Consider the following 21853-nt stretch of genomic DNA (forward strand, 5'->3'; position numbering starts at 1 on the left):
AATAGACTGAATTTGAGGAGATGAAACTTAACAAGGATGAGTGTAACTCCGCTTTTGGATACAAAGATCTGATTGTATAGGTACAAGTGGGGAAGGCTTAGGTGGTTTTCTTTGATTTAGAGAATGATGAAAGTTGGCAGAGTAAGACAGTTGCTCCAAAAGCTAATGTGACCATAAACTACACTAACAGAAATACAGTACCTAGACCCTGTGCTGTCCCATACATAGCTGCTAGCCACATGAAGCTATTTTATTTATTTATTTATTTGAGAGGTAGAGTTACAGAAAGTGAGAAGGAGAGAGAGAGGAAGGTATTTCACCTGCTGGGTCACTCCCCAAATGGCCACAATGGCCAGAGCTGAGCTGATCTGAAGTCAGGAGCCAGGAGCTTCTTCCAGGTCTCCTGTAGGGGTTCAGGGGCCCAAGGACTTGAGCCATCTTCTACTGCTTTCCCAGGCCATAGCAGAGAGCTGGATTGGAAGAGGGGCAGCCAGGACTAGAACTGGTGCCCATATGGGGTGCCGGCACCGCAGGTGGAGGATTAACCTGTGCCACAGCACCGGCCCCCACACGTAGCTATTTAAATCAATAAAAAGTTAATGAAAGCAGAAAGTCAGTTTTTCAGTTGTATCAGCCATGTTTGAAGTGCTCATTAGCTCATGAAGCTTGAGGTAAGATAGAACTCAGGTCTGACTTAAAATCCAGGCACTTCCCACTGTACCAGGCTTCCTGAGCCCTGGAGATGAAGCATTCAAGGCTGGAATGCTGTCAGGGTCGGCCCCTGGAGATGGCCAGCCTTGGCTGGATGACCGCCTGGGGCCCTGGGTGAGCTCAGCACAAAGTACAGTGTCAGTTCAAGAAGAATTGTCACCGGTGCAGAGAAAAGTAGGACAGGTGAGGATTCTTTTTCAAAAAGCCTTTTTTACATGAAAATGTTCCTTTATGGAGCAATGGCAATAATGTATGGTAGGTATTTTTTATTCTGACTTGAAAAAAATGATGTCATGAAGAATTTGTAGTAAATTAGGTTTTGTTGTTGTTGTTTTATAAGACTGAAGAAGCTGGAGAATTTGCCGAGGTTTCCTTTCCCACCACACAGACCCCGGGCATTGGCGAAGCAGGACAAGGATGGGCACCAGTGGGGCTTTATGAAGAACCCAGCATGTAAAGGGTGTTGTGGTTGACCTGACGAACCTTGATCTCTGCCTCATCCACGCCCTGTTCCCCAGTCACAGCACTGCCAGGAAACCCATGGGCTTGGCAAAGTCCACTTGGCACATGGCAGTGTTATAGAGCATAACCCGGCCTGGTAGGCTGGATTTAGTGCATATCCCCAGTCTTTGTGGGGGAAAAAAAATGGGTGCTGTAATGTACATCTCAAAGAGTCCATTTATTCCTAGAGGGAAACACATTCTGAGTTTTGCTATGCACAGATGGAAATTAAGAGAACCAAAACAACCTGTACAAGCCCAACTGATCCAAGCTGTACCTCAAGTGCCCCCACCTGCAGTCAGCTGTGTGCTCCTGGGCAAGTTTATTAGGCTCTCCGAGCCTCAGCTAAATGAGAATAATGATAACAGTATCTGTAAAGTTCCTGAGGATCACATAATACTACATGCCCTGTGCCTGGCAGGCTCTGGCCCAAGGCTGGGCTCGGGTTCCCGCACCAGCTGTTCTAGGGAGCACGAGAGCCACCTGCTGGTGTAACTGAGCAAGAGTCAGCAACCTCATTACCTAATGACTGCCCAAGCTTTCCTTGCTGCTTTTTTTTTTTTTTTTAAATTAATGAATTAATTTGAAAGGCAGAGTTACAGAGAGGCAGAGGAAGAGAGAGAAAGGGAGAGGTCTTTCATCCACCGGTTTCACTCCTCAACTGGCCGCATCGGCTGGAACATCGAGAGCGACAGCCGGGACCCCAGGCGGCCGCGGCCCTCGGCTCAGGACTTCGTTTTCTGAGCCCCCGGTGGGGGGGGCGGGGGCGCTCCTGCAGCCCCTCCCTGACTGGCTGGTCACGGCTCCCCTGGCCTCTGGTGCACACGCGACCGGCCCCGAGCACAGAAATAAAGATGAGAGCATTCCCAAAAAAAAAAAAAAAAAAAAAAAGGGGTTGGCGCCGTGGCTCACTTGGTTAATCCTCTACCTGCGGTGCCCCATATGGGCGCCGGGTTCTGGTCCCGGTTGCTCCTCTTCCAGTCCAGCTCTCTGCTGTGGCCCGGGAGGGCGGTGGAGGATGGCCCAAGTGTTTGGGCCCCTGCGCCCGCATGGGAGACCAGGAGGAGGCACCTGGCTCCTGGCTTTGGATCGGCGTAGTGGCCATTTGGGGGGTGAACCAACGGAAAAGGAAGACCTTTATAAAAAAAAAAAAAAAAAAAAGCAGGAGCCACTTCTGGCTCTCCCAAACAGGTACAGGGGTCCAAACACTTGGATCATCTTCCACTGCTCTCCCAGGCCATTAGTAGGGAACTGGATGGGAAGTGGAGCAGCAGGGACTCGAACTGGTGCCCATATTCTGGCACCACAGATGGAGGCTCTACCCGTATGCCTTGCTTCTTGAATTCATCCCTAAAAGCACTCGCCTTCAAAGCTGCTCTCCTAACTTAATCAAAAGCTCCAGTGTCTCAGCTCCTTCTCTCTCCAACAGAGGGTTCTGACATGGTAGAAGTGTCCTATATCTGCATCGTACAATAAAGTAATCACTACCTGTGTATGTGTGGCTCTTGAGTACTTGGAAGGTGGCTACAGCAACTGGTAAGCTGAGTTTTAATTCCATTTTAATTACATTTATGTAGCTACATGTAGCTAGCAACTATGTGGATAGCACAGCCCTTAAAGAAGTGGTTCTCAATCTTGGCTGCCTGACAGACTGGCCCAGGGACCTCTGAAGACAGCAGATACAGAGTAAATAAGACTCAGTGTTTCTGAAGCTCTCTCTGGGCCATTTTTTACTATGTAGTCAGCGTTGAGAACCGTTGTTCTAAGGCGCTGCTTAGACTACTGTGCTGATGAAACATCTGAGGCCCAGATCCAAGGTGAGAACTGACAGTCTGCATTCCCATCAGGCAGAAGCTGTGGGTCCTGCCTGCATGCGTAGCCGGGCTCCAACCCAGCCTTCTGCTCACTTGTGCAGACACTCAGTAACTTAACAGAGACTCAGTGGCATGGTGGTGCGTGATTTCAGTTTACATTCTACTTGGGGAAGACAGAAGAAATAATGAACAATTTCAAACAGTACTAACTGCTTTGAAGTAAATAAAACAGGGCGATGGATAAAAACAAGAGAAGGTGTGTACATGGCTACTTTAGCGTGAAGGAGGTCTCCAACAGGAAGAGAAGCAAGAACAAGCCTGGCAGGGGGTGAGCGGGTGAGTGGACAGTGAGAATGGTGGCGCTGATGGTAAGGAGTTTAGATTTTATTCTAACATCAGTTAAAACCCATAAAGCAAGAACATAATATAATCTGATTTTCTGATAGTTCTTCATGGCACCAGTTAACTGCTAAGTCTGTCTCCTTTATTCCTTGGCTGACTCCCACCCCAGATGCTAAGGAACACAATGACTGGTCTTTAGGTAAATAAGAAAAAAACAAGGAATTCACTTGTTTCAAAGGAAAGCCCAACAGAGACTGAGGCATTCTGGGGAAGCTGGGGTGGAGACTCTGGCATTGTTAAAACCAGGCAAGGACTAGGGAGCTCCCACTTCCACATTTGAGAGGCTGAGAGACAGCTCCCATCTGCTGCTTCACTCTCAATAGACCCACAACGGCAGGGGCTGCACGGAGGCTGAAGCCAGGAGCCAGGAACTCAATCCAGGTCTCCCATGTGGGTGATAGGAACTCAATCACTTGAGCATCACTGCTGCCTCCCAGGGTCTGCCTCAGCAGGAAGCTGGAGTCAGGAGCCAGAGCCAGGAATTAAACCCAGGTACTCTGATATGGGACTCTAAATGGCACCTTAACTGCTTTGCTAAATGCTTGCTTCCTCTATAGTAGTTTTTAGAAGGGTGCTGGTGTTGTGGCACAGTGTATTAGGTCACTGCTTATGAGGCCCACATCTGGCATCTGAGTGTTGGTGCTGCTCCAATTCTGATTATGCTCCAAATCAGATTATGTTCTTGCTTTATGGGTTTTAACTGATGTTAGAATAAAATCTAAACTCCTTACCATCAGCGCCACCATTCTCACTGTCCACTCACCCGCTCACCCCCTGCCAGGCTTGTTCTTGCTTCTCTTCCTGTTGGAGACCTCCTTCACGCTAAAGTAGCCATGTACACACCTTCTCTTGTTTTTATCCATCGCCCTGTTTTATTTACTTCAAAGCATTTAGTACTGTTTAAAATTGTTCATTGTTTCTTCTGTCTTCCCCAAGTAGTATGTAAACTGAAATCACGCACCACCATACTAATGTACCTAGGAAAGCAATAACAGGTGGCCCACATGCTTGGGCTCCTGCCATCTACATGGGAGATACGGATGGAGTTCAGGCTCCTGACTTCAGCTAGCCCACTCCCAGCTGTTGCAGCCACTTGAGGAGTGAATCAGCAGGTAGAAAGTGTCTGTCTCTCCCTCTCTGTCACACTACATTTCAAATAAATAAATCTTCATTAAAAAAATTTTAGGTAGATGACTTGGATATTGAATATTTGGCCAACTTTCAGGCTAACAGATTCTTGCTTTAGGGAGCAACAGGATCTCAGGTGCAAGAAATATTTCATAGAGAAGAAATAACGAACTCAGAGGTTATCATTTTGTATGTGAAGACCTGCTCAACCTAGGGACCTTTTTTTTAAAAATGAGGTCACCAACAAGTGAGCTACTGCAAAGGTGGAGCCAAGAGGAGATTGCATTATTTTCCTGCTCACTTTAATTCAATTACAAAGAAAATTTCTCTTTTTAAAGATTATTTATTTATTTGAAAGGCAGAGTTACAGAGTGGCAGAGGCAGAGAGTGAGAAAGAGAGAGAAAGAGAGAAATTCTTTCATCTGCTGGTTTACTCCCCAGATGGCCGCAATGGCTTGCAGCTGTGCTGATCCGAAGCCAGGAGCCAGGAGCAGCTTCTTGGTTTCCCATATGGGTGCAGGGGCCCAAGGACCTGGGCCATCCTCCACTGCCCTCCCAAGCCATAGCAGAGTGCTGGATTGGAAGTGCAGCAGCCAGGTTTCGAACTGGCACCCATATGGAATGCTGGCACTGCAGGCGGCGGCTTTACCTGCTATGCCACAGCACCAGCCCCTCAAAGAAAATGTCTATCAATGCATACAGAAACCTGTAAAGATATGAGTTGGATCCACTTAAATGTGGCCTCATCAGAATCCAGGATTAGTACTTATTCTCTTTAATAAAATCCTAGGAAAGATACACAGATGGGGGGCCGTCCCTGTGGCATAGTGGGTAAAGCTGCCGCCTGCAGTGCCGGCATCCCATATGGGTGCTGGTTCAAGTCCTGGCTGTTCTACTTCTGATCCAGCTCTCTGCTATGGCCTGGGAAAGCAGCAAAAGATGGCCCAGGTCCTTGGGCCCCTGTACCCACGTGGGAGACCTGGAAGAAACTCCTGGATCCTGGCTTCGGATCAGCGCAGCTCCAGCCATTGTGGTGAATTGGGGAGTGAACCAGCCGATGGAAGACCTCTCTGTGTAACTCTTTCAAATAAATAAATAAAATCTTAAAATATTTATATATACACACAGATGATCCTAAATGTCAACAGTAGTGACTTCTGGGAGGTAAGATTAGATAACAGAGAGAGGGTACCTGCTGCTTCTCACTTCTCCGAAGTCAATAAGGGTCAGGCATCGTGCGCAGTGGGTTAAACTGCTGCTTAGGATACCCTCGACCCATATTGCAGTTCCTGGGATGGAGTCCTGTCTCCACTTCCAATCCAGCTTCCTGCTAAAGTGCCAGAGAGGAAGCAGATGATAGCTCAAGTACTTGAGTTCTTGCCACCCACATGGGAGACCCAGATGGAGCTCTAGACTCCTGGCTTCTGCCTGGCCCAGCCCCAGCTGTTGTGGGTATTTGGGGAGTGAACAGATGGAAGGTATCCCTTTATCTCTTACTGTCACCCTACCTTGCAAATAAATAAATTTTTAAAAAGTAAATCAAAGTAGTACTGAAGGAAAAAAAAAAAAAAAAGACCCTAGAAAAGTTTAGCTAGATGGTACAACTTATTCCTAATCAGAAGACTTGGTCTCTTGGTTAAATCAGTATTTTTCTAAGTGTATTTTGTAGATAATTACATACTCTTATCAGATACTTCAGTAACCACCGGGTACATTTTTTCTTTCAAATTAATTTGTTCAACTAAATACACAATAGCTAATGACATCCTGGAACACTCTGTACCATGCTTGGTGTGGTAGGCTGGATAATATTCCTCCTCTCAAAATATCTGAGTCCTAATTCTCAGAACCTGTGAATGTTCCCTTATATGGCAACTCAGACTTTGCAAGCATAATTAAGTTAATGAGCTGAGAAGTTATTGTATCCAGGTGGGTCCTGAATTCTACCATAAGTGTCCTTATAGAAGGAAGTCAGGGGCAGCAGTTAGCCTAGAAGATGCCCACTTCCCATATCTGAGTCCCTGGGTTCAATACCTGGCTCTGGCTCCTGACTCCTGTTAAGGTTGGTGGTGTTTCATTACAGCAGGCATAGGAACCAGCAGATGGGAGAAGGGTTCACCTTCTCTCTCCCTCATAAACAAACAATTCTCCCAAAATGGGAGGTCTGGTGACTGGCATTGTAGCACAGCAGGCTAAGCCTCCACTTGGAACACTGGCCATCCCATATCAGAACACCAGTTTGAGTCTCGGCTGCTCTGCTTCCGACCAACTGCCTGCTAATGTGCTTAAAGGCAGTGGATGATGGCCTGGGTGCCTGGGCCCCTGCAACTCCTGTGGGAGACCTGGGTGGAGTTCCAGGCTCCTGGCTTTGGCCTGGTCCAGCCACAGCCATGGAGTGAACCAGAAGATGGAAAACTGTCTCTCCCTTTCTGTCACTCTGCCTTTCAAATAAATAACACAAATATTTAAAGAAAACGAGAAAGGAGGTTTTGGCTAGACAGAGAAAGCAAGCAATGAAGCAGAGGTCTGAAGACACTAAGCTGTGGGCTTAGAAAATCGAAAACAGTGCCATAGCCAAAGGGTACAGGGGCTGCAACTCCAGTAGGTGAAAAGGCAAGGACTCCCCACCAGAGCTCTGAATGTAGCGTGGCTGCCAACTCCTTGGTCTCGGCAAATGAATCTGCACTGTACTTTGAACTTCCTGAGGTGTAATATAATAAATCTGTAATGGTTTTATGCTGCTTCGGTTGGTGGTGGTTGGTTACAGCAGGCCTAGGAACCAGCAAGGGGTAGGCAGCAGGAAGCTCAGGGATTGGGGCCCACACCTGGTTTGCACCTGCCCCTCAACTTACTGACTTGCTTAGTTAGGATCAGGACTTGTCCACCTCTCAGCTGCTTCCCCTGAAAACCAGAGCTAATGCCTTCCTTAGGATCGGTGTGTTAAATAAGATGAGATGAGGCAGCAAGAACGTAACGAATGCTTAACCGCTGGGCTCCTTCCCTCTGCAGTCTTCCCTTGGGGGTAACACGTCTTCTCTCGGCACTTGCTGTTTAAGTTGCAGAAGGATCCCCTAAGATGAAGGGTGAGAAAACTGCTGGCCTTGCTCAGTCACCTCTGTGTCCTCTGTGCAAATCAACAGCAAGAAAGGCTCGCTCAGTTGCTCTCATGCTCTGGAACTATGCTGTTTGTTTGCCCACCAAATTAACAATACCAAATTAGATCAAGGCCAGCAGCAGCCTCCATCCCTTACCTCTGACGACTCAGGCAGAGCCACTCCCCTGGGGGAAGGGCGGGGCGGGGCGGGGCCCTGCCGGGTCAGTCTCAGCAGTCACAACCACCCGATGGCTCCTGAGGGCCCGGTGGGGAAGAACAGGCAGCCTGAAAATTCACTGAAGCAACGAAGCCACCTTCTTGTACCCACTGCTTCTACTTCAGCCCTGTCCCCTCGACTGCAGTTCAGGTGTGTTTAGTTTCAAACACAGAACTAGAAGGGTTAGCAGTGTGATTTATTGTAATTTCGCTATACAACATCAGCCTATCAGTTTGTACACTCAGAAGGCGACTCTTGTTAGGAGGGTATGCGCGGTTCAAGGAGCAGAGTTAGGGGGTAGCTCTCCCTGCAGCAGCATGGTGCTTATCTCTGCACCCCAGGGTCCCACCTGTGATCTAATCCCCTCCCTATCCCAGCTGGCAGCTCTCTCAAAGCAATGACAAGGGCACAGGGCTTTTAAAATGTCAGTGAGCAGGAATCCACTGTACTGATTCTACCAAGACCTAACAGGAGCAAGGTACTTATAATCAGCCAGAGAATTACCACTGCCCGCAGATGCCCGTGTGGGAGCACAGTCTATCCCTTCGCCTGTTCTCTGGAACACTCTCTGCTGACACTTAGATTTCACAGGGATCTGCTTTGAGGACAATCACAACTCTCTTGATTGGTGTCTACAAGGCACTTAGGAAGGTGACGGAAGGAGGAGGAACACTAAACCATTCTCTTATCCTCAGTGACCAAGATTCAGAACTGAAAATAGCATCAGTTAGGCTGCCTCTGACGAGAGAACAGAGCCTCTCGATCCCACAGCCTGGTCGTGTTAGCAGCTTTTATTGCAGGCTTTCAAAACGTAGACTCCACGTCGCCCATCTCCACGCACACAGTCTTGAGCTGTGAGTAATACTCGATTGTCACCCGGCCGTTCTCTCTGCCAAAGCCTGCAAGGAAGAGAGGGGATGAGCACGAGCCACCTCTGCACGGTCGGCGAAGTCACCACGGCCCACACAGCATTCAGTCTGGGGGTGCAGCCCTACCCCCGCCCATGAGCTGTGGAGCCAGGCACGGGAAATACAATGCACTGGTCTCCGGAGACGGAGAGAGGAAAACACCCAGGTCCAGTGCTTACCAATAGGAATCTGAACCTCAGGTATCTACTATTCTAGGTTCAAATCTGAAAAATGTTCCAGTTTTTATCAAGCGTTAAAACAGTCTCTACTTCAATCAACCTAACGCCCTTGAAACTCAGTGCTAATTTCACACTTAACTCTCCACAACAGGTCTATCAACGCTTTCCTCCACTGAATCTGTAAGCAGGACCCTGCCCACTCCTGTGGGCCCCCTGACTACTCACAGTGGATGGGGACGGCACCTCAGGCATGGCCTTTCTTGTACACTCGGCCCCCAGTTCACACAGGCAAGGCTCGGGTCCCCCAGAATGCACATTTCTCAGGGGCAGCATTTAGAAGTGACATACACACAGCTAGCTGGGTATGCTAGGCCAGGGGCTGCTCCACAGACCTGCCCGTCTTCATCTCTTTCTCATGCCACGTGGGCATGTCTGATCCAGAGGAAAGGAAAAGCTGGCCTAGGCGGCCCCACTGAGGCCTGGGCTGCAGTTCCAAACTTACTGTCCCCTGCACCAGGGCTGTGCATTAATGGTGCTTTGCCCCACTTGCACTTGTGTGCATGTACAGCTCCTCTGAGTACCCCATAAGGGCTAAGATGACTCGGGGAGTATGACTAGGGAATGCCAGGATGAGGCTAAAGTCCAGCCAAAGGAACGCCCAGTGCCTCAGGATACCCCAGGGTTTCCTGACCCACCAGCACTGTGACAGCCGTAAGTATCGGGGGCTCAGACTCTTCGACCAGTGCCGCTACGCAGTCCAAGGCCACTGCCGGTCTACATGAAGGAAAGCACGGGGCAAACCCCAAAGAGAGGGCCTCAGAACAAGGGCTACAGTAGTCCAAAGCCCTGATCTACCAGACTCACGCATGTGCAGTGCTGGGTGACACGTGTCAGACTGAGTCCTGAATAATGGAAATGGGTGAGCAGTGGCTTAGGGTGAATACCTCCACAGGTCACTAATGTTAAATGTTAAACGTTAACAGATTTTTTTATCCATTTGGATTCACGGAGAAAACCAGATAAACTTTCTGGGGTATTACCTGAAAGACACTTTAGCTAAACAGAATCTAAAACTGCCACAGTGGCTGGTACAGGCCACTGCCCTGATACCCCCTGGAGGTATCCACAGAGGCAGATGCAGGGGGCCCGGGGAGGCCCAGGAATCCGTGTATTTCCCCAGGTGATGCGGATCTGCAGCCAGGTCCGGGGGACGCTGGTGTGTGGGGTTGGGTCCCGACAGCGTGCCTAGAAACCTGCTGGCGCCCACGCTTCCCAGCTGCTCACCTGACTTCTTGTACCCGCCGAAGGGCAGCTCCACTGGGCTGACGTTGTAGTTGTTAATGAAGCACATGCCAGCCTGCAGCTCAGCCACCACGCGGTGCGCCCGCTGGATGTCCCTACAGAGACGAGATGTGGGGGTCACTTGCACTGTCCTAAGTTACTGTTTTTCACTAAAGGAAAAGTCAGACTGCCAGTTCTGAGGGTCCCAACTCTTGCCAACTTCTTGTTTCTTCAAAATGGTTTACCATGCTTCATCATCCAGGCAAGAGACACAGATTTGGGTGTTGTTTCACCCAAAGGCATCTATCTACAAAGCAAGTGCGAACAGGGACGCCAAGGTGGTTTGGTGAAGACAGTCTTCCACAGATGGTCCTGGGAAAACTGGGGATGAACACGCCAAAGGGTGGGGCCGTTTGTTATACCAACACAAAATGAACTCAAATGGGTCACAGACCCAAAATGTCAGAATACCTGGAAACAGGCCTTCATGACCTTGGGCTGGAAAGTTTTCTAAGAGAACAAATACAGAGCACGCTAAAAAGTTCGTGAAGCTGGGCAGCATTGTAGTGTAGCAGGTTCAGCTGCCACCTGCAATGCCGGCATCCCACATGGGTTCTGGTTCCAATCCAGGCTGCTCTGCCCAGGTGCTGGGGCCCCTGTCACCCAGATGGGAGATGCAGAAGCAGCTCCTGGCTCCTGACTTCAGCCTGACCCAGCCCTGGCTATTGCAGCTATTTGGGGAGTAAATCAGCAGATGGAAGATCTCTCTCTCTCTCTTTCTCTCTGTTTTTCAAATAAATAAATAAATAAATTTCTCAAAAAAAAGTTCATGAAAAATGAAATTACAACAACAGCTTGTTTTGGTACGGAAAATCATGAAATCCATGCATACCCACACATTTTCAACAGACACTTAACCAAATGCTCTACACAGATCAGAGCCTTCAACGTTTACTCAGTGAATAGAAATGGACAGGATTTTCATCGACAAAGGCCACAGCTCAGTTTGAGGATCACTGTCATCTCCTGACTTAACCTGAGCACACAGAAAATGCCGATGGCTCCGGTGAGGGAAAACGCCCACGTGGGAATAAGATCAACCCACAGCCAAGCAGACCCACAGCCTTCGAAGCTGCTGCAGGGGTCCCTCTCCGTGTACCTGGTAAAGACGCCAGCCGCTAGTCCGAAAGTGGTACTGTTGGCTCGTTCCACAACCTCGGCTTCAGTGTCAAAGGATAAAATGGACATGACTGGTCCAAAGATCTCTTCTTTCACACAGGTCATGTCATCCCTGCAATTTGCTGCAAACATTCATAATAAAACCAAATGTCAGCGAAGGCCTGGTTAGCCCTAACATTTGTTATTATATATATATATACATATATATATATATATATATATATTTTTTTTTTGGCAGGCAGAGTTAGACAGTGAGAGAGAGAGAGAGACAGAGAGAAAGGTTTTCCTTCCGTTGGTTCACCCCCCAAATGGCTGCTACGGCTAGCGTGCTATGCCGATCTGAAGCCAGGAACCAGGTGCTTCCTCCTGGTCTCCCATGCGGGTGCAGGGCCCAAGCACTTGGGCCATCCTCCACTGCACTCCCGGGCCACAGCAGAGAGCTGGACTGGAAGAGGAGCAACAGGGACAGAACCGGCACCCCAACCGGGACTAGAACCCAGGGCGCCGACACCGCAGGCAGAGGATTATCCTAATGAGCCACGGTGCTGCCCAAGCCCTAACATTTGAAAACATCTTCTAGCGCACAGTAAATGATGAAATGCATAGTTAAAAAAAAAATTCAGGATACCACCAGTGCCATATCAATTAGAACATCCATTACACAATGCTATTAATGTGTATTAAAGAATCATAGCCTTTCTGTAACTCCACATCTACTCATTTTAACTCATCATAAGGAACTCACGCAATAGATTAAGATTTATCTAATATAAACAGGATAATCTACTCTATGGGTGTTGGGTTCACAGCTTTACATTTTGAGCAAGGGGAGCCAGTGCTGTGGCACACTGGGTTAAAGCCCTGGCCTGCAGTGCCAGCATCCCATATGGAGGCTGGTTCCAGTCCCAGCTGCTCCTCTTCCAATCCAGCTCTCTGCTTTGGCCTGGGAAAGCAGTGGAGGATGGCCCAAGTCCTTGGGCCCCTGTACCACATGAGAGACCTAAAAGAAACTCCCGGCTCCGGCTTCAGCCTGGCCCAGCCCTAGCCATTGTAGCCATTTGGGGAATGAACCAGCAGATGGAAGATCTCGATCTCTCTCTCTCTCTCTCTCTGTATTTCTGCCTTTCAAATAAATAAAATAAATTAGGGGCTGGTGCTGTGCCGTCACAGATAAAGCTACCACCTGCAGTGCCAGCATCCCATATGGGTGCCAGTTCAAGTCCCAACTCTATTCCCAATCCAGCTCTCTGCTATGGCCTGGGAAAGCAGTAGAAGATGGGCCAAGTCCTTGGGCCTCTGCACCCACATGGGAGACCTGGAAGAAACTCCTGGCTTTGGATCAGCACAGCTTTGGCCGTTGCGGCCATCTGGAGAGTGAACCAGTGGATGGAAGACCTCTCCCTCTCTGCCTCTGCCTCTCTTTAACTCTGCCTTTCAAATAAATAAGTAAATTTTTTTAAAATCTCTATAAAAAAATTGAAGAGAGGTGCTAAAAATTACTAAGTCACATCATTTAAAAAAAAAAATCAACATATTATCTTCCAAACTGGTTTGTTATCTTGATGATCTATACAGATCAAATGAAAAATACCTTAAGGTGTGTGGCATAGCAATTATAGATGCTGCTTGGACATCACACCCCTTATTGGAGAGCCTGGTTTGAGTTCTAGCTCCTCCACTTCTAATCCAGCTTCCTGCTAATGCACACACCCCAAGAGGCATCAACTAATGACTCAAGTCCTTGGGCCACTGCCCCCACATGGGTCTGCCAGACGGCACTCCCCTCTCCTCGCTTTGGCTTGGCCTAGCTCTGTTTGAGGCAGGCAGTGGGGAGTGGGCCAACAGATCAAAGATCTCTGTCACTGTCTACCTTGCAAATTAAAAAAATAAAGAAAAAAAAATTCTCCATTTTTTCAAGGAATTACAGCCATTATTTAATTTTTCACCAAACATGATCTTTAATTATTTTTTTTTCTGAGTCCTTTGCATGTGGAACAGGTACTGTCCCAGATACATTAATGTGCATGGTTGTCTTCCAGGAGAGGATACAGAAGCCGTCAAAGACAGTGAGGACCTGCACTCCTTAAGCCTGCACAGTGGGACACAGCGTTTGCAACGCGTAATTTATCCATATATACAAGGTCTTCAGAAAATTCATGGAAAATGTAGATTGCAGAAAAACAATACTTGGGTTTCCAAATTTTTTGCCCCAAAACAAACATCTTTTATTCCATTCTCCATGAAGTTTCTGAAGTACTCTTACACTATTTTATAAATATTAATTTCCAACTATTCAATATTTAATCCAACAAATTAAAAACAAACAAGGAGACATACTTAATACACAAGGTCTTATGTAATAGCCATCCTTTAATTTGGGGTCTTCAGGTACATACAGATCTCCACCACATAGCACTTTAGCACCCTGCCAAAAAAAAAAAAAAAGGGCATGTTTTGTATCAGACAACACAACGCACATTCCTGAACCACTCAGTGTATCCTACCACTCAGTGTATCCTGCACAAATGTATTTGCCCTACTGGAAGCTGGAAGCAGAACCGTGTTCAGGACTCTGGTAGCCAGATGGACAGTCATATGTGGAAAGGGCACACAGCGGGTAATTTAGGAAAATGTGACCCTCTCTGCAGCGCCCCGCCCCACCTCCACTTCTCACCTGCTCCTTTGCCACTTTAATGAACCCAAGGACTCGCTCCAGGTGTGGTCGGTTGATGAGAGGCCCCATCCGCGTATCTTCCAGAAGGGGGTCGCCGATTTTTATCTTCTGGGTCTTTTTCACCACTTCTTCAATAAATTTGTCAAGAATTTCCTTTTGTACAAATACTCTTGTGCCATTACAGCAAACCTAAAGGACAGACACAACACCAATTTATATGTAAATAAAGAGAAAAAAGGAAAATAATCCAGTACCTTTAAACTTAGGAACAGCACATTGTTTTAAGATTTATTTGTTTATTTGAAAGGCAGTCACAGAGACAGAGGGAGAGATACAGAAATCTTCTATCTGCTCATTCATCCCCAAAAGGTCACAATGGCTGGAGCTGGGCTGATCCGAAGCCAGGAGCCAAGAGCTTCTTCCAGGTCTCCCAAGTGGATGCAGGGCCCCAAAGACTTGGGCCTTCCTCCAATGTTTTCCCAGGCACACTAGCAAGGAGCTGGATCAGAAGTAGAGCAACCGGAACTTGAACTGGTGCCCATAAGGGATGCCAGTGCTGCAGGCGGTGGCTTTACCCACTACACCACAGCGCCAGCCCCCGAATAACACCTTTTTAAACACATATTTCCATTGCTAAAAACCGACCCCATACTGAACAGGAAGAATCAGACATGTAACTAGACACACTATATCACAAGCACAACCTGTACAAGAAGATGAAAGTTCATTATTTTAATTTTCTCGAGGCCAGTACTGCACCCTGTGGCCCAGGACTTCTTCCAGTCCCTCGTGCCAGCTGTGCATGTTAGCAGTGGAGGGGACTTCACAGTACAAAAAGATCAAGACCGTCAGTCTTAACTTGATTTCAGAAACTGAGCATTTCAGTCTGTCTCTAAAATCACAAATAATCACTATTTAGATTCTCCCAAGGAAATGAACATTCATATTAAAAAAAAAGGAAGAAAGAAAGAAAGAAAAAGACCTGGAACTAGTGTTGTGGTGTAGCTTGTAAAGCTGCCACCTGCAACACCGGCATCCCATATGTACTCCACTTCATGTCCCGGCTGCTTTACTTCTGATCCAGCTCCCTGCTAATGCCCTGGGAAAAGTAGCAGAAGATAGCCCAAGTAGTTAGACCCCTGTTGCCAATGTGGGAAACCCAGACGGAGTTCCAGGCTTCTGGCCCCAGCCTGGCTCAGCTTTGGCTTTTGCAGCCATCTGGGGAGTGAATCAGTGGATGGGAGATCTCTGTCTTCTCTCATTCTCTGTCACTGTGGGCCAGGCCAAAGCCAGGAGCCTGGAACTCCCTGGACTTCCCACATTGGAAGCAGGAGTCCAAGTACTTGGGTCATCTTCTGCTGCCTTCCCAGGCACATCAGCAGAGAGCTCGATCAGAAGTAGAGCAGCTGGGACCCAAACTGGCATCCATATGGGATGCTGGTGTCACAAGCAAAAGCTTAACCCACTGCACCACAATGCCAGCCCTAAAATGAACATAAATTCTGCAATCAATGACTGTCTCTAAAATCACAAATAATCACTGACTCTTCCATCAATATGAACATACATACTAATCAAATGCTGTAAGAACAATAGAATAGAAAACAAAGTCCAAAATAGGTCCAGGTAACTCATGGAAATCCAGCTTAGGACAAAGGTGAAATCTCAAACCACCAGGACAAAGATCAACTAAATAAACAGTGCAAGAACAACTTGTTAGCCATGTGGAAATGAACAAATACACCAACTAGGAGAAGATACAAGTAATTCCTCTATAACTGAGGTTTAGGAAAAGGTTTTATATTACTCAAAATCCAGATGCAGTGAAAGGAATAAATTGATAGATTTTGACTAAGTAATTTTTTCTTTTCATTTTATCTGAAAGGCAGAGAGAGAGTGACAAAGTTCTTTCATGCCCTTGTGCACTTCCCAAATGCTGGCAACAGCCTGGGCTCAGCTAGGCCAAAGCCAGGAGCCTAGAACTCAATCCAGATCTCCATGAGTAGTAGAAACCAAGCACTTAAACCATCACCTGCTGCCTCCCTGGGTGCACACTGGCAGGAAGCTGGAATCAGAAGCAGAGTTGAGACTCAAACCAGGTACTATATGATATAGGATGTGAGTATCCTAAGGAGTATCTTAACTGGGGCACCAAATACCTGCCCCCAGATAAAAATATTTTGCATGGTAAATACCCTAAACAAGACCAAGACAGTAAAAAAACTGGAAGAAAATATTTGTAATGTTTATTTTGGATAAAAGAACTCTCAAATGTTCAGAGAAAATCAAGTCTCACAGCACCATAGACCAAAAGTGTGAAATGTATTTTATGTAAACAAGACATAAAACTCCAGAAGCAGTTGTTATGGCACAACAGGCTGAGCCATTGCTTGGAATAGCCACATCCCACGCTGGAGTGCCTGGTTCAAGTCCTGACCACACCTGCTTCCCACTAATGCACCTGAGCGGCATCAGACAATGGCCCAAGTACTTGGGTTCCTGCCACCCCTGTGGCAGATGCAGATGGAGTTATGAGCTCCTGGCTTCAGCCTGGCCCAATTTCTTTTCTTTTCTATTAATGTATTTATTTGAAAGTTGAGAGTTGTAGAGAGAGGGAGAGACAGAGAGAGAGAAATCTTCCATCTGCTGGTTCACTCTCCAGATGGCCGCATTGGCAGCGGCTGAGCTGGGCCGAAGTCAGAAGCCAGGGTCTCCCTTGTGGGCACAGGGGCCCAGAGACTTGGGCCATCTTTTGCTGTTTTCCCAGGTGCATTAGCAAGAAGCTGGATTGGAAGTGGAGCAGCTGGAACTCAAACCAGCACCCACATGGGATGCCTGCACTGCAGGCAGCAGTTTAACCCACTGCACCGCAGTGCCAGCCCCATGGCCCAGTTTCAAATAAAATAAATCTTTAGGGGGCTGGCACGGTACCACAGTGGATAAAGCTGCTGCCTGCAACACCAGCATCCCATATGGGCACTGGTCCATGTTCCAGCTACTCCACTTCCAATCCAGCTCGCTGATAACGACCTGGGAAAAGCACTCATATGGGCGCCGGTTCAAGTCCTGTCTGCTCCACTTCCGATCCAGTTATCTGATCTGGCCTGGGAAAGCAGTGGAGGATGGCCCGGGTCCTTGGGTCTCTGCACCCGCATGGGAAACCTGGAGGAGGCTCCTGGCTCCTGGCTTCAGATCAGCATATCTCCAGCCATTGCAGCCAGTTGAGGAGTGAACCAGCAGATGGAAGATGTCTCTTTCTCTGCCTCTCCTTCTCTCTCTGTGTAACTCTTTAAAATAAATAAATAAATCTAAAAAAAAAAAAGAGAGAGAGAGAGAGGGGCTGGCGCTGTGCCACAGCGGGTTAATGCCCTGGCCTGAAGTGCTAGCATCCCATGTGGGCGCCAGTTCTAGTCTTGGCTGTTCCTCTTCTGATCCAGCTCTCTGCTATGGCCTGGGATAGCAGTAGAATATGGCCCAAGTCCTTGGGCCCCTGCATCTGCGTGGGAGACCCGGAAGAAACTCCTGGCTCCTGGCTTCGGATTGGCATAGCTCTGGCCATTGTGGCCATCTAGGGAGTGAACCAGCAGATGGAGGACCTCTCTCTCTCTCTCTCTCTCTACCTCTCTCTCTGTAACTCTTTCAAATAAATAAAATAAATCTTAAAAAGAGAGAGAGAGAGAAGTACTCAACAATGAGGACATCCCACGAGGCACACAAGGTCAACCCTGCAATTATCTGAGCATCAAAATAAATAATAATAGCATTGGGTTATAACTCATACAGTGAAGTTACAATCCATGGGTCCACACTGATATAAATAAGCAAACAAAAAAGAGAGAAAAAGGAAGAGTTTTTTCCAACAGTGGAAGGTAAACTAATAGATCTGAAAGGAATGGCAAAATTGGAAAAATCACCATTTGGCAACTACCACAATAAAACTTTTCAGCAAGAATCATCAGTGGGTGATAAAAGGGTGGAAATTTGATGACAAACAGGACAGTTTCAAAACATCTCTTCTAAGATACTTATTAGCCACAAAGAAAAAAAAAAAAAAAAAAAAACAGAAGCTCTATAGTGATCAGAAAGGGAACAATACTGAATCACCGCTGAGCTAACACATCACATCTGCTAAAACATGCAACTAAGACTCCAATTAACAGGAAACACCAGACAACGCAAGAGGGACAGTCCACAAAATAAATGGCCTGTACTCTTCAAAAATATCAAGTTCTTGAAAGAATTGGAGAATTCCCAATTAAAGGAGATGAAAAAACAAATGCTAATCACCTGATTTGATCATTATACATGCATACATACATCACATTATCACACTGTACCCTCATGAATATGTACAATTGTTTTAATTTGAATGGGAAAAAAGGGCAGGGGCCAGCACTGTGCTACGTAAAGTAGGTTAAGTCACTTTCTGCAAGACCTGCACCCTAGATTGGAGTGCTGGTTCAAGTCTTGGTTTCTCTGCTTCCTATTCAGCTCCCTGTTAATGAGCCTGGGAAAGCAGCAGAAGAGGGCCAAGTGCTTGGGCTCCTGCCACCCACATGGGAAACCCAGAGGGAGTTCCTGGCTCCTGGTTTCGGCATGGCCCAGCCCTGGCTGTTGCAGCCATATGGGGAGTGAACCCGTGGACGAAGATTTCTCTCTGTCACTCTGCCTTTCAAATAAATAAATCTTTAAAAAGTACTTAAAGAATCTGGCTCAAGAACACACGAGAATCCTTTGTACTATCCGTGCAAGTTTCCTGTAAGTCTGAAAGTGTTTCAAAACACAAAGCTGTGCTGCGTGCTGTTAGCTTTCGGGTGGGGCCTCCTCTGGAAGCTTTCCCAGGGACAGGTACAAACCTCGCCTTGCGTGAGGAAGTTGGCCATCAGGGCCCCGTTCACGGCATTCTTCATATCACAGTCTGAGAAGATGATAAGTGGAGATTTGCCTCCAAGTTCCAAGGTCACGGGTTTGATTCCTTTAGCTGACATCTCCATGATCTTCCAGAACAAAAACACAGCATTCAGATGAAGTGAACACAAACCAGACTGCATGCCAGGTCAACCAGACCCTGAACCTATAAGGCCACCTGGACCCGGAGATGTCATTCTCACCCACACTTTGCCCGTGGTCTACTTAAGATTCCTGTCCGGAAGACTGCAGAGACCCTGCAGACCCGCACTTGACCTTCCAAAGAGGGCATTCATTTAAAAGTCAGTGTCAAGTCACAGGACTAGCATCCCTAGAAACTTTTTTGTGACACTGTTACGGCGCTTGAGGCTGACAGAGCTCCGAGTACAAGCTAAGGTTAAAAGGTTGAATCTTTAATAAATTCGAGAACCCTTCCTTAGGAAGTTAAGACACCCAAGAGTACAAGCAGCAGCCCAGGCCCCAGCCCACTCCAACACATCAACTCCTCACTGAGGAGACGAGGGCTTCCTCCCCATCTCAGCCTACACACCACCCACTGAGGGCTCCCTACCCACTGCCCACTCTTGCAGGAAGCTTCAGGTCTTAGCTGCCCCATTCCCAACACAAGCGAGGCAAAATCAGAAGAGAAGCTTCCAAGATAATTCTGGGTGGGGCTGACTCGGCCCTCTCGGCTGCCGTCGGTGTTAACTGACACCGGCTCCCTCCTCACCTTCGAGCCAGTGGGCACACTGCCAGTGAAGGACACTTTGGCCACGTCCTGGTGCTGACACAGAAGCTGGCCTGTCGTGGCCCCACCTTGCACCACATTGAAGAGCCCTGGAGGCACACCTGCTGCGGTATAGATTTCAGCCAGAAGCAGTGCAGACACAGGGGTGAAGGGAGACGGTTTAAAGATCATGGCGTTACCTGCACAAACCCAAAACACAAACATGGAAAGACTTTAAGATTGGTGACCCTTGGAAGACAGGAAAAGAGGATGATTCAAGAACAATTCAGGGGCTGGCGCTGGCCCAGTAGGTTAAGCCTCTGCCTGTGGCACCTGCATCCCATATGGGTGACAGCTGCTCCACTTTCAATCCAGCTCCCTGGGAAAGCAAAGGAAGATGGCTCAAGTACTTGGGCTCCTACACCCACATGGGAAACTCCTGGCTTGGGACTTTGGCTCCACCCCATTGCAGCCATCTCGGGAGTGAACCACTAGATGGAAGACCTTTCTTTTTCTCTGCCTCTGACTCTCTGTAACTCTGCCTTCCAAATAAATACATCTTAAAAAAGAAGGAGGGGGTGGGGGGACAACTCCAAGGGCTGGAGTTGTGATGTAACAGGGAAAATTGACACCTGCAATGCCAGCATCCCATATGGGTGCTTGTTTGAGACCCAGTTGCTCCACTTCCAATCCAGCTCCCTGCTAATGTTCTTGAAAAAAGCAGCGGAAGAAGTACTTAGTACTTGCACTCCTGCTACCCATGTGAGACACTGGGAACAAGCTCCTGCCCCTGGCTTCAGCCTGGCCTGGCCCTGGCCCAGCCCTGGCATTGCAGCCATTTGGGGAGTAACCAGCAAATGAAAGATCTCTCTCTCTCTCCCCATCTCTCTCTCCCCATCTCTCTGTATAACCCTAGCTTTCAAATAAATAAATAAACCTTAAAAAAAAAAAAGAATTCCAGTTGTCTCTTGTTCTCCCATCAAATCCTAGACCAAAAATGTTATCAGTAACTAAATGTATCCTGGCCTTCCCATCTCCATTTCTCTCAGCAAACAGACCCTAAATCATGATTTGCCTCAAACCACAATACCATACACTCACATGTCTAGAGGGTAAGATAAGAGGATACTTCACAGATAAGAGGATACTTCAAAAAGGTTTTGGAAAATGGAATTAAAAGATACATTGTGGCCAGCAGTGTGACATAGCGGGTAAAGCTGCCGCCTGCAGCACCAGCATCCCATATTGGCACCCATTTGAATCCCAGCTGCTCCATTTCCGATCCAGCTCTCTGCTATAGCCTGGGAAAGCAGTAAGAAGATGGCCCCCAAGTCCCTGGGCTCCTGTACCCGGGTGGGAGACCTAGAAAAAGCTCCTGGCGCCTGATAGGCCCAGCTCTGGCCAATGCAGCCATTTGGGAAGTGAACCAATAGATGGAAGATCCCCCCCACCCCCACCTCTGCCTCTCTGTAACTCTGCCTTTCAAATAATAAATAAATAGGGGCTGGCGCTGTGGCATAATGGGTAAAGCCACCACCTGCACTGCCGGCATCACATATGGGTGCCGGTTCATGTCCTGGCTGCGCCACTTCCAATCCAGCTCTCTGCTATGGCCTGGGATAGCAGTAGAAAATGGCCCAAGTCCTTGGGCCCCTGCACCAGTGTGGGAGACCCAGAAGAAGCTTCTGGCCCCTGGCTTCGGATCGGCATAGCTCCGGCCATTGCGGCCAATAGGGGAGTGAACCAGTGGATGGAAGACCTCTCTCTCTCTGCCTCTCCTTCTATGTGTAACTCTGACTTTCAAATAAATAAATAAATCTTTTTTAAAAATAATAAATAAATAAATCTTTAAAAGAGAGAGAGAGAGAGATGCATTTACAGGCATCTGGCCCAGCAGCTAAGACACCACTTGGGACGCCTGCGTTGCCTGTGAGCGAATCCTGCTCTGCTGCTGATCCAGATTCCTGCTGATGCACACCCTGGAGAATACCAGTGATGACTTAAGTATTTGAGTCCCTGCCATCGACGTGGGAGACCCACTGGAATTCAGGACTCTTGGCTTTGGTCTGTCCCTGCCCAGACTATTGCAGGAATTTAGGGAGTGAATCAACGGATTAAAAAAAATCTATC

The 21853-nt window shown here is 47.7% G+C and overlaps 1 protein-coding gene across 1 annotated transcript in view; it reads right to left on the reverse strand.

The window, feature by feature from the left end:
* Positions 1 to 8042: 8042 nt before the first annotated feature.
* ALDH9A1 (aldehyde dehydrogenase 9 family member A1) overlaps positions 8043 to 21853 on the reverse strand; it is a 29786-nt gene continuing 15975 nt past the window's right edge. Inside the window, exons 5-11 of the mRNA XM_062192665.1 lie at positions 19727 to 19923; positions 18945 to 19085; positions 14089 to 14277; positions 13752 to 13839; positions 11395 to 11536; positions 10239 to 10351; positions 8043 to 8766 (exon numbers count right to left, since the gene is read on the reverse strand). Of these exons, the coding sequence (XP_062048649.1) occupies positions 8672 to 8766; positions 10239 to 10351; positions 11395 to 11536; positions 13752 to 13839; positions 14089 to 14277; positions 18945 to 19085; positions 19727 to 19923 (965 nt within the window). The 3' untranslated portion in view covers positions 8043 to 8671. The remainder of the gene's footprint in view (positions 8767 to 10238; positions 10352 to 11394; positions 11537 to 13751; positions 13840 to 14088; positions 14278 to 18944; positions 19086 to 19726; positions 19924 to 21853) is intronic.

Source organism: Lepus europaeus, chromosome 5 (genome assembly GCF_033115175.1).
Source record: "Lepus europaeus isolate LE1 chromosome 5, mLepTim1.pri, whole genome shotgun sequence".
Taxonomy (NCBI): domain Eukaryota; kingdom Metazoa; phylum Chordata; class Mammalia; order Lagomorpha; family Leporidae; genus Lepus; species Lepus europaeus.